Here is a 12636-nt window from a genome sequence, read left to right as displayed (position 1 = left end):
GTTGACGCTGTATCACTTAATTTAGATGAGAATACGATTAAAAGATGACAGAAGAAGTAAATCCATAGAAGAACGTGAAGAAGAGTATCAGAGAGCTAGAGAAAGAATATTTGCACAAGATGTATGTATCAAAGAAAATCTTACAGTGTTTTGTATGAATACTTCCCACACATAAATGCACATGTGTTTTTTGTTAAAAGATACTCCTTTCCAGGAAATCTTATGTTTCTGAAGGGGACTGAGCAGATAAGAATCATTAGTGTGGCCTGAGTGAGTTTTAAATGATATTGACGTTACCGAGAAATCTTCTGTTTTCTCTAATCACTACTGTATGAAACTCAAGCAACCTTCAAGAATTATTTTGGTGCATTATCTAGTATTACCTATCTCAATGCATTATTTTGCCCCTTACTGAAATTTAAGTTATAGAGTTTTGGTACTGCAATCATTTCAGTTGTTCCTCAGAGCAATAATTATTTTAAAAAACCCCAACAATTAAAACAAAAAAAAGGGCAAAACAAAAACCAAAACCAAAATGTTGGGTTTTTTTCTCACTTCTGTCTATATCAAACACATGTTATGACTGGTCACAGTAAAATGATTTGAATTCCCATATGTGAAATTTCCTTCAGAAATCTAGAAGTCTAGTCTCTCTTGAATGGAGTTATCAAGCAGGACAACATTGTAAAATATAATTCAATCACAAGTAGCGATTATGTTTAATTATATAGAGTGAAACAAAACAAATAGGTCTTCAAAAATATGCATTACTTCTAATAATCCACTTTTTCTGACATTTATCTGTAGGTCTTACACATCCAAAACCAGCTTCTTGTTCTGAAGAAAGAGTAATGAGTTCTAAGAGGCTAACTTGCTATATCCAAGTATTTTCCAAAAGCCTTTTTTTTTTGTTCACCCCAGTTATGAACAAAAAGAATGGACCTTATATATAAAATTATTTTTTCCTTTTGCGTACTCTTTTACCGAGTATTGTACCCTTAGAAGCTTTGTACCAAATGTTAGAAGTCAGTCAAGGCCAACATAATTGAAATTAATAGTAGCCTTTTTGATTGTATATTCTGTCTGCTTTTTAGCATATGCGTACTTGTACCCAGAGAATTCAGAACAATTATTGCAGTAGCCAGTGTCATCTTCTACTTCACACTTTCAAGCAGAAGACAAGGCAACTCAGGTGGTGTTAACAGACTTGTGTAGTCACACATCAGCTGGAAGTTACATAAGGCAGCGAAGGCCCAATGGAAGATTTGTAACTTCAGAAAAATACTGATATAAACAAAATGGTCAGCAGTGTAACTGTTCTAATGCTAACTTTTATTTCCTGCAGATGGGCCTTTTCATATTGTCTTTTTTTTCCATAACGTGGAAATTATCCACCAAAGAGGTTAAGTTTTCAGGCAGGTTAATATAAAGAGGATGCTGTAAAACTCCATGTATAATACAAAAGACTTCAAATTGCAGCATGTTTTGTTACTGCACTGTAGCAGGGGTTCTAGATGCCATTCATATTAATTTCTACACTTCTTTGCCCCTCAGTCCCTGTGTTCCCAAGAGAATTATTTCACTGATAAAAGGTAAGAAAATTTGCAGTTTAATTCTGTTTCATTTTCCTATTTTCTTAATAAATATTAAGCTATCTTATTAAAATGTCAACAGAATCCAGGAGGAAGAAACTAATAGTACACAACAAAGACGACAGATACTTAGGTATTTGACGCTTTCTTTAAAAAAAAATAAAATCTCAAAGTTATTCTGCATGCATTTCACCTTTTCTTTTCTTTCTTTTTTTTTTTTTCTTTTCCCTTATTTTGCAATTGATGCTTGTGCTAAAAGTTTAGTTTATAACTTACAGAATCAATAAGGAAACATCAGGGAGATCAGCCAACAGCCATCAGAGCAGTACTGAGAATGAGCTGAAGTACTGTGAACCCCGTCCCTGGAGCAGCACCGACTCTGATAGCTCCATCCGCAATCTGAAGCCAGCTGTAACGAAAGCCAGCAGCTTCAGTGGGATATCAGTTCTGACAAGAGGAGATAGCTCTGGAAGCAGCAAAAGCACAGGCAGGCTGTCTAAGACAGGTATAAAAAAATCTGTACAAATACATAGTTACATAGCAGTGAAGTACCTGATGGTTTGATACTTGATGCGTATTGCAGATGTGTACATATGTAGAGGCCTCAGTCTCGTAGGTGCTCCATGCATACAACTCCCTCTGGATATGGTGGGTGCTGCATACATAGAATGGCTATGGGGCTAGCCCTATAGTTCATAACTGCCTTGGAGAGCTAGAATTCAGGTAACAAATTAAATGAAGACTTTTGACTTTGGAAGTAGAATTTTAAAGTGCATTATAGATGGCTTTAAGCTAAGTGCATTTCATCTCATACAAAGGATTTGAAAACACTTATCAACATAAGTACTTTATACAAAACAAAAATGTAGAGTTGAACATGTTAGTTTCAGTGTGGCAAAGCTGCATTATGCAGTCTTAGGAAACTGTGCTGCCATCCTACTAGCTAGGAAAAAACAGCATTAAAGCCTATGAATTGTTAGTTATATTTATTGTGTTATCTTTCAGAGCCATTGTTAAAAAAATATGGCTAAAAAGCTTACTGAATTTTTAGATTGCTGAAAAATCAGATCAGTGCAACAAAGTGTACTGTTTAATTTTAAGATTCAGAAATGTTGGGGAAAAATACTCATTTTATAAGAGTCTGGGTTTCAAAGGTATGTTAACTTGTAATTAATGTCAAAACAATATCAGAAAAAATGGATATAAATCTTCTGTGGGTCAAAAAATGAAATTTAGTGAATATTTGTATTCCAAATACCAACGTAATTTGATCCAATACATAATCTTAGTTGTGGAGAATTTTGAGGCTTGTAATACATGGGTGGGTTATGGATGCACTACTTCAGAATTTGAAGTAGAACTGTAAAAAAAGCAGAATATTATTGCTTGCCTGTATTATGCTTGGCTTTGATCTTATTTATAAAACTCCTTTCTAATGAGGATCTGTTTAAATTTTTTTGCTTTCCCTTAAACCACCACTACCTCATAGGTATATCACCACACTTCTATATCTTAATGCAGTAAAACAGTTACAAATTCTGTTTCTCTGTTGTATACTTGTATAAAAAAATACATTCCAAGGTACTTCTGCATATGCTGTAAAATTGTGCCCTCATTGTGTTATTTCATTTAGCAATGTAGTAATACTATTTGGCACAGCTTGAAAAGAAACTACAACCTGACAACAGTGTATATATAAAAAATACATTCTTAGAAGTCTTTGTTTTCTAAATTGCAAGAATATAAATGGATTCTTAAAACTTTGCTGGAAACTTTATTTTGGCATTCTGAGAGTTAACATTCAAAGTTCAGAATGCCTATCTTGATGGTTGTTGCTTCACTGCAGTTACAGGTTGTGGTGATTTTGCATGTGTTGATCGGTTTTGTTTGTTCATTTTGATCAAGGATATAATTGGCTTTAATTATGGCTTCAGCCTAATTTCTCTACATAATCTAGAAGTGGATACACTTGTAAACAAATCTAATCTAAGTAACTCTGGTCAGGTGAAGATTGTTTTACAGAGCTGGGATATGCTATTTTTCCCAGTTTACAATTAATAGCTTTGTATTTTATTCATCTAGCAAAAGGAAAAGGTTAATAGTCAGCATCAGCAAATGCTTCAAGCTATACTATCTTTTCATACACATGAGTAAAAGGGTTACAGTTAGAAATTTTTATGAAGGAGTGCAAAGTAACTTCAAAGAGTAGATAAATTTTGTCACAGCCCTTTGAGTCTCTCTTTCTCTTCTAGATTGTATAGAGGCTGCTAATAAAGAGTTCTGTCTCAAAGTACTGCAAGTATCATAGCAAAGACTTAATAAAAAGTATGATAAACTGTATACCTAGACATCTAGGTATACAGTGATCTAGCAACAGTGCAGTTCTACACACCTCTCCATATTGGACTTCTGGAGTATTGCTTTTAGCTGCATGCATTGGCTTTCAGAAAGCTCAGGGTCTGGTTCTCCACTGCCTTGCAATGTTTATAGTCACTCATATCTGTAAAATGATTATTGCTTTCAATCAGCTATTTCATACTCCTTTTGAACTTTGAATTGTTGCATAAAACTAGGCTAAAGCTACCATATTACCATAATTTTTTCCAGCTGTATTCTTTATTTCAGTCTGAAAATTGTCAGAGGAGGAAAAAAATAGTTTTGGGGTTTTTAGTATTCTGCAATTTGTCTAGCAGGTGAGTCAGAGAAGATCTCTGACATCTAGTATTAAAAAGAAAATGGTCATTGCTTGCATGCAGGCTATGTCTACAGAGCATGTGAATTTAGCTAGCGTATCTGAAGGGACATGGGGCCCACTGCATCTGCATTACCCCATGGCCTGCACATATGCAGTAGTTGTAGGCTGTGTGTTCATCGCTTTGGTGTATCCAATTGATACATGTGCACACCATTTTGGAATAAGTGACCAATCACTTAAATGAATTGCAGATGAACTGAACATTAGCACATGTGCATATGTACAGGCATGTGTTTTCTGTCCAGAAAATCAGAGCTAGATATGAAAGCCTCACTTTACAGTGCAAAGCAGTGCTGAATTGACCCTTGGTTCACAGAAGGAATCTTGTAATGGTGTTCCAGGGGAGATGAAGGGGGAGTTCATTGAAAAGGCCACTGTTTAATAATGTACTTAAATGCTGAGCTTTAAGGGTAAGCATTTACAAGTATATATTTTAAGTGAGCATGATGTTTCTGTCTCTAGGTAAAAACAATTTCTCATTACTCCTTTCCTAGGTTCAGAGTCTTCTAGTAGTGTAGGGTCATCCACGGGTTCTCTTTCTCACACCCAGCAGCCTCTTCCAGTGCCAGCTCTAAGCCAGCCTTCTCATGGCACACCTGCCGTCTATCCAACTGTCAGCACTAGTAACTCTCTTTCCTTTGATGGTGGCATAAGCGGGCAAGTGGCACCTACTAGCACTAGCTTCTTTTTGCTTCCCTTGGAAGCGGCAGGCATACCGCCTGGCAGTATTCTGATCAACCCTCAAACAGGTTGGTACATGCTTGTGGATGTTTTTGTTACAATTGAGAACTTGGCGAAAAATGCACGAGTGTTTACATAAGACTGAATGTCAGTATTGTCCTTTCTTTTTCTCTTTTTTTTTTTTCTGGTTGTGTTTGTTCAGTGCACTTAATTGAAAAAGAAAGCATGACTCTAGGATCAAAGGAATAAGTAAACTCACTTGATTTTTCTCTAGTAGAGCTTTAACTTGTATGTAAAATTTTAATGAGTGACTTGCACAAAATATGAAAATCCTATGATTTATTATTCAGAATGCAGAATAACTTAAATTAATTGTTTCAGCTTTTTTTGGGAGAGGGACAAGTCTTTCTCAGTGCTACTATAAAACAGTTTCAGTGAGGGGAGAGAGCCTGAAGAAGTATTCATTGTTGACTTGAAAGAATTTATCATCCTTCATTTTGTTTGTCACAACATATTCTCATCTCTCTATACTCATGACACTGACTTAATACAAGTGAAAGAAATAAGCACGAGATTACGTGCTATTTCTAAACTTCTGTTTGTCAGTTTAAAACAGGTTTAAATCAGTATTGGCTTAATTGGCCAATACTGATATTTTCAGTAAGTAGTAGGAAATTGATACTTCATAATGTAGATGCAAGGAGATGTGTAACTACTTGTCTGGATTAAATGACTAGTTAGCACTCTCTGGGCAAACTTTTATTTTATTGTAGTAGTAAAGAAATCCTGAAAATTTTATTTTACCTTTTATGCAACACATTGGAATCTTTGGAAAATTATTATATTTTAATTTAAGTTTAAAGATTTGTTTTCCTTGTAGAAAAGAAAATACTTCAGGATATATTTCCCATCATTCTGTAGGTGGACTTTATTATGTTTGAATATAACTGCATGTGATGTTTTAAACTAAACTTTTCTCATTGGGGTTGTTACAATGATCAGATTAAATTCTTTCTCTTCTATAACTAAAAGGTTTAACATTGAAATAGATAAATTTCTCTTTTTTTCCTTAATATAAATCAATTGCTGTTGTATAAAAAATTTAAGAGGTTTTTTTATTAATGATTCTGCATATTGATATGCTGCCTAAGGTTTCTCTTAAATGCCTTACTGTATAAATGAATAGTTTGAGCCAACCCTACTAAAAAATTGATTACAAATGACTAGCTGTAGCATCTAATTTTCATAGATAGCCATTGGATTTGGAGGAGGATGTATCTGCCATCTTAGATCTAGGTTCTGGACAATAGCACTATTGACTTAGTTTTTCTAGTTCTAAGGTGATAGTTGTACATCTTATATATGAATTTTTCATTGTGTGTGTTGACCATCTGAAGGTAAATATGATGATTAGTGAACAAGTTTTGTTAGAAAAACAAGTGGGTTTAGTGTTCGTATACACTAGAGTACTTTGTACTCTACATTAAATATGAAGAATGTTGGCTGTCATTTTTCAGATTATGAGTTTATAGCATGACCATGCTAAAATCTTTAGAGTTACTGTACAGGAAAAGAGGTATTGCAGGCACTGAAACGATATCATCAGCTTGAAAGTGATTTCATGTAAAACATGATACAGTTTTTTCATTTAAAAAATAGCAGGTTTTGAGTCATCTTCATTTCAGTTATGTGCTTGTCAGTATTTTGCATGTGATTAGTTTCACTTTCTTCCTCCTGTACTGTTGATCATTTTCCCTGTTACATTGATGGCACTTCCACATAGCAACAGGGAAGGGCAGAGAAACAAATGTGATTGTGAAAGTTTTTCATCTGAAAGCATCTTGTACTCGCACCCCCCTCAGAAAAGGCAGCAGAATTGTAGACTTGACCCTGTTTGGTATTCATTAAAATTAGCTTGATTTTCAAATTGTGATTCTTCCTACGTTTTATCTATTTTTTAATGTATTTAAACCAGTCGGTAGTCTTCCATAACAGAAGATTATGTTAATATCTAATGAATGTCTAATAGAAGATAAAGTACACTTCCAGAACAAGGAATATCTAGGTTCAGATAAACTTTCAACTTAAAATGTACTTGAATGATCATATTCTGTAATTATTTATCTGGCTTTATTGTTCTAAATGACGGTCAGAGTTCAAAAAACATAGATTACTTTCTTAACATTTCTGACAGAGGATCTCGTGACCTTAGGTCAACAGAGACATTCTTCTCAGTAGTTGAAGATGGTAATTAGGAAAAGACAGTTATTATTCAGCCACTACAGGAAACAAGTTAAGCTCCAGCGATTATCAGAAAGTGGTAGAAAGAAATAAGAAAATCTGACTCCCTCTTTATGTGAACATTCCCAATTTTTGAGCATTAAAGAGAAATCCATTAAGCTAAATGGAATATAGCAAGTCTGTTCATGCTTCCTGTCTACCTCTTGCATTAATTGCCTCAGTCCTCTTTCCAGTAGCTTTTACACTTTTATGTTGGCCAGTTGCATTTAAATATGATGGGACAAAGAAGTCTGAAGGAGCATTAGTATACTTTGACAGGACCCCAGCTAGGGTGCAAAGGCTTTAGTTTCAGTTTATACCTTTCTGGAAAGAATCTCAGACAAGAAAATATTTATATCAGAGGAGAGAAAAATTTACATCAGTATTTGGACCTTAAGCATCAAAATAAGCCAATGCAAGACGTATCATTAAGCAGCTAGACACAGGCCCTTGCTAGCTAATCTGTTGTTCCTTTGATTTGTTTTGGTTTTTTGCCAACCCAGGCACCAAAATAAATCACTGTTTGTTTATAATTTACTTTTAAGTAGTTTATTTTTTAATTATTTTTCATTAGTCCACTGCTGTAATATCGAAGTTGCAAATTATTAAATAGGAGAATAATACTACATTATTTCATTTGAAAGCTAAAAGCCAATTCATCTATGAATCTTTAACACTAATCTCGTTAGCAGTTATGGGACTACCATTGCAGCTACTGCTTTATATGTTTTTTAAAATATTTGCCTTTAAGCTCTCCTGTGTTCTGATTTGTGTTCAAACTGATTAAAAGAGATTCATTTAATTGCCTTTTAAAAGGTCCTTAAAATAGTATTTTTAGTAGGATGTTCCTTTATTACTCCTGCCCTTTTCAATCCACTTTATTAAAAATGATTTTTCAAGACAAGCAGCATGCAGCAAATATTTATCCGTGTTCACTAGGTAAAGACTGTGGTATCTTTGTTTACCTTAAATGTTTTGGTTTTTGACTGCATGTAGCTTGTCAAATGAGGCCTGTTTAGTCATTGCTATTATAAATGTAGTTGTGGGGATTTGGCATAAGTCTGTCATATAAAACAGTATGACCTCACTTATTTTCAAATTTTATTCATTTTGCCTTCTGTAAATACATTTGTTGTTGTTTTCTCCAAACTTAGATGATGCAACTGGCTGTCATTGGGTTGCATTTGTTCTCTTTCAACTTTTCAGGTCAGCCATTCCTTAATCCAGATGGCACTCCAGTTGTGTACAATCCTCCTATGCCTCAGCAACCTGTTAGGACCCAAGTGCCTGGACCTCAGCAACAGCCACCTCTTCCCGCACCACCTCAGCAACAGCCAACAGCTAATCACATCCTCTCACAGGTGCACATGTCAAATACATGATACTTGTATTGATGACTGATACTGTCATATTGCTGTCTGATAACAAGGAATCGGTAGGTTTGTTCTGTTGAAGCAGATGTTAGGAAGTAATAGCTACACAGCTATGGGTAACTGGACTTTTTCCCCCACAGTCCTCGGAGCTGTCAGTTCTACTAATAACTGAACATGGTGGGCAGCCTTTTCTTAAAAATATAGAAGATGTTTTAGTATGTAAATGTTATGATATCAAGAACATACCAAGCCTAGATTGCTCTGGAAAAGAGGTTCTGCCTTCATCCTTAGTCACACTGTGTGGTTACCCCTGGCATTAACAGCCATATAGTCAGCAATCTGGGAAGAGAGTTAATCCAATGGAAATCTTTGTTTGTCTTAAGGTTATTTTTCAGCCAGATGAATTCTTGGGCTCTACCCCACAAGCAGTAGTGGTGGCACAAAAGAGGTAGCCTAGGACTGGTAGAGTATGAACACCTCTTAAGTAGCACTTTGGCTTACTCTACTCACAAAACTGCACGCTGAAGTACAGGATATATTTTATCCTTGTCTTGTACAAGAGGAATTTAGTAAAATAGGCCAGATTAAAGATGACCTCAGCCCTTGAAGAAGAAGAAAAGAAAAGCAAAGAGTGTGTATGGGCAGGAATAGGGAGGGTTCTACCTCTTCACAGCAGCTATTTCAGGCACCAAGCTACTGGCTATAGTCTCCTGTGGTATTTTCAAATTGTTCTCAAGTTTTATCAAAAAGTTATTTATAGAACTTCATCAAAACCTTTATCCTTGTTCATTTTCCCTGTGTAAATCTTCTGTTCAGGATACCTGCAATATGCTGCAGTAGAGATGGTCTGTTTTGAAAAAGGCTCATTTGTACTCTCTCTCCCTGTCTAGTTTATGGAAGTGTGTATGTGGTATTTGCAGTTTTCTTCACAAATTCTTTACTACTTCTATGATTGCCTTCTCAATGGATACTGGAGTTGAACCTGCCTGAAATATTATCAGCAATGATACCTCTCTGATGTTCAAATAACCACAATCTAGAGAAAATGTTTTAGTGTTGTTGAATAAGTCAAAGTAATACGTTTTAATCTGTGGTTAGTAGTAAATTCATTCTGTCTTTAGATGCTTTGAAACAACTTGTATTTAGAATGCATGTGTAGTTTTTATTTTATAATAAAAAAAAAAATCTAAAAGAAACAGTAAATGTTAAATAGAAGCAATTTGCTGAGTTATAGCTAATATAATGTATACCATATAAAGCAAATGTATTTCTGCTGGGAGACTGAGAATATTGAAAATTACTTTTGTTTTAATTCTATGCAGTCTTGAGCTTAAAAAAAAAGTATCCATTCCCTTTCTGGTAATGGAGCCTGGTTGCTTTTTTCTATTACAAAAGACTTTGACTTTGTTTTCACTTCTCTTACTCTGATGTTAACCATGTTTATAAACCTGTTATTTCTTCAGCCTATGCGGCCTCTGCAGCCTTCTTCCCAGCCTGTTCAGTACTCTGCAGTCTCTTATCCGCCCCCGCTCCTGCCAGTCTCCTCTACACAGCAATATTCTGTGGTATTATATCTTCTGTTCATCTCCTCTCTGCATGGGTTAATCTTTAGTGGATGCTGACCTTTGCTTGGTTGTTTGTAAGTGGTGTGTGATAGCAGTGTAATGACTGGCTAGCTTTTCAATCACAGTAAAATATTACCTGAGTGGGGGAAAATAGTTCCTGAGATTTTAACGTGTTTATTTCAAGTTCAGCGGAAATGTATACAATTAAGGCTATATCTATATATCTCTTTAGTTATTTAGATATATATATATATATAATTTCCCTTTGTAAGGGAACAGCTTTTCAATGCTATTGTTTTGTTAGCCAGTCAATACCTCTTTATGTCTCTCGATTAACCTCTTTACATCCTTTCTTGTTGTTTCTTTCTGTCTTCTCTTTCTTTTCCTGAACCCTAATACCTTTTGAGGGATCAGCTGTGCTGGTTTTTTGAGGTTACCTTTTTCTAGCCTCTTTGCCAGAACTCTTAACACTCCCACTTCACTAGCATCCCTTGTTTAATAAGTAGAAGCTGGAAATGAAATATCGTAGTCTTTTGTGTTTAAAAACCAACAAACAAACAAAACACACACAAATTGAAACTGAAACCTAGTAAAGGAGAAGAGTTATCCAAGGCAGAATCTGAACTAGAGTCCAGGTCAAAAATTCAGGCTTCCCCATTCCCCAAACTGCTCTGATACTCTAATGAATACATGACTGCACTGGGTTTATGTGGCAAGGTTTTGGTAGCAGGGGGCTGCAGGGGGGTGGCTTCTGTGAGAAGAGACCAGGAGTTGTCCCCGTGTCGGACAGAGCCAATTTCAGGCAGGTCCAAGACTGACCCTGCACTGCCCAAAGCTGAGTTAGTCATCGATGCTGGTGGTGTCTCTGTCATAATGTATTTGAGAGAGGGTAAAAAATTCTGTGCAGCAGCTGTGAGGGAGAGGAGAGAGAAACAACTATGCAAACACCAAGGTCAGAAGGAGGAAAGGGAAGGGAGGAGGTGCTCCAAGTGCTGGAGCAGAGATTCCCCTGCAGCCTGTGGAGAAGACCACTGTGAAGCAGGTTCTCTTCCTGCAGCCCATCAAGGACCATGGTGGAGCAGATATCCACCTGCAGCCCAAGTAGGATCCCCCACCAGAGCAGGTAGAGATGCCCTGAAGGAAGCTGCAGCCCGTGGAGGGCAAGAGCTATGGCCCATGGAGAAGAGCTCATGCAGGAGCAGGTTTGCTGGCAGGACTTGGGACCCCACGGGGACCCCCGCTGGAGCAGTCTGTTCCTGAAGGACTGCACCCCATGGAAGGGACCCATGCTGGAGCAGTTCATGAAGAACTGTAGCCCGTGGGAAGGACCCACATTGAAGAGGTTCGTGAAGGACTGCATCCCATGGGTGGGACCCCACGCTGGAGCAGGGGAGGAGTGTGAGGAGGAAGGAGCAGCAGAATCTAAGTGTTGTGAGCCAGTCACAACCCCCATTCCCCATCCCCCTGTGACACTTGGGGGAGGAGGTAGAGGAGTTGGGAGTGAAGTTGAGCCTGGGAAGAAGCAGGGGGGTTGGGGAAAGCTGATTTTAGTTTTGTTTTTATTTCTCACTACCCTACTCTGTTATTAATTGGCAATAAATTATAAATTAATCTTCCCCCAGTCAGGTCTGTTTTGTCTGTGATGGTAATTGGTGAGCAATCTCCCTGTCCTTTTCTCGACCCATGAGCTTTTCATCTTATTTTCTCCCCCTGTATTGCTAAGAATGGGAGAGTGATAGAGTAGCTTGGTGGGCACCTGGCAGCCAGCCAAGATTAACCCACCACAATGTTATACAATAGCTATTTTAGTATGTATTCAGAGTTTTTATTTTGTTATTAATTTCAACATTAATCAGAAATGTCTTCTAATAATAGATACAGATTTATCTGAATTCAATATCCTGCGTATAATTAAAACTATATTGTAACTGTTATCTGTACTTTAGGTATACAGTTCTAAAAGGAATTGCATTTCATTGGAGGGTGTTGGTTTTTTTAGCAATGTTGTTTCTCATGTTATTTTAGAGTTTGAATACATGTAAACTGCAGTCAGTATAACTTACCTCCTTAGTAATGAAATGAGAATGGTTAATTAACCAATGTGAGCTTCCTATGCGAGTTTAGCATATGACTAAACTGCTGTTAGTAGCAGCTAGTTCAGGTGTGTCTATGCTATGATTCACAATCATTGTTAGGCATATGGTTGTTAAAGCAGAGAATGAAACTCCTTCCAGGTTTATAATAGCTTCAAAGCATTTCACATCCAGGAAATGGGTTCAGATACTAAGTGTGCTGGCAGTTTCAAAAATTTAGTCCTGCTGATGGTAACTTAAGTAACAGTGTAAAGGATTGATGGTCTTGGTTCATAATCTTAAATGCAACACGTCTCT

General features: G+C 36.6%; 1 protein-coding gene across 6 annotated transcripts in view; it reads left to right on the top strand.

The window, feature by feature from the left end:
• Positions 1 to 12636, top strand: part of R3HDM1 (R3H domain containing 1) — a 92589-nt gene that overhangs the window by 60184 nt on the left and 19769 nt on the right. For 3 of the 6 annotated variants that reach the window (XM_072875363.1, XM_072875364.1, XM_072875366.1), the window contains 6 exons: positions 26 to 121; positions 1555 to 1592; positions 1675 to 1725; positions 1871 to 2097; positions 8515 to 8669; positions 10145 to 10246. In XM_072875363.1, the coding sequence (XP_072731464.1) occupies positions 26 to 121; positions 1555 to 1592; positions 1675 to 1725; positions 1871 to 2097; positions 8515 to 8669; positions 10145 to 10246 (669 nt within the window). The remainder of the gene's footprint in view (positions 1 to 25; positions 122 to 1554; positions 1593 to 1674; positions 1726 to 1870; positions 2098 to 8514; positions 8670 to 10144; positions 10247 to 12636) is intronic. The other 3 variants (XM_072875368.1, XM_072875365.1, XM_072875367.1) reach the window with 1 other exon arrangement.

The sequence above is a fragment of the Ciconia boyciana genome, chromosome 10, assembly GCF_034638445.1.
Source record: "Ciconia boyciana chromosome 10, ASM3463844v1, whole genome shotgun sequence".
Taxonomy (NCBI): domain Eukaryota; kingdom Metazoa; phylum Chordata; class Aves; order Ciconiiformes; family Ciconiidae; genus Ciconia; species Ciconia boyciana.
The sequence above is the reverse complement of the archived record's forward strand: the minus strand, read 5'-3'. Positions and strand labels throughout refer to the sequence as shown.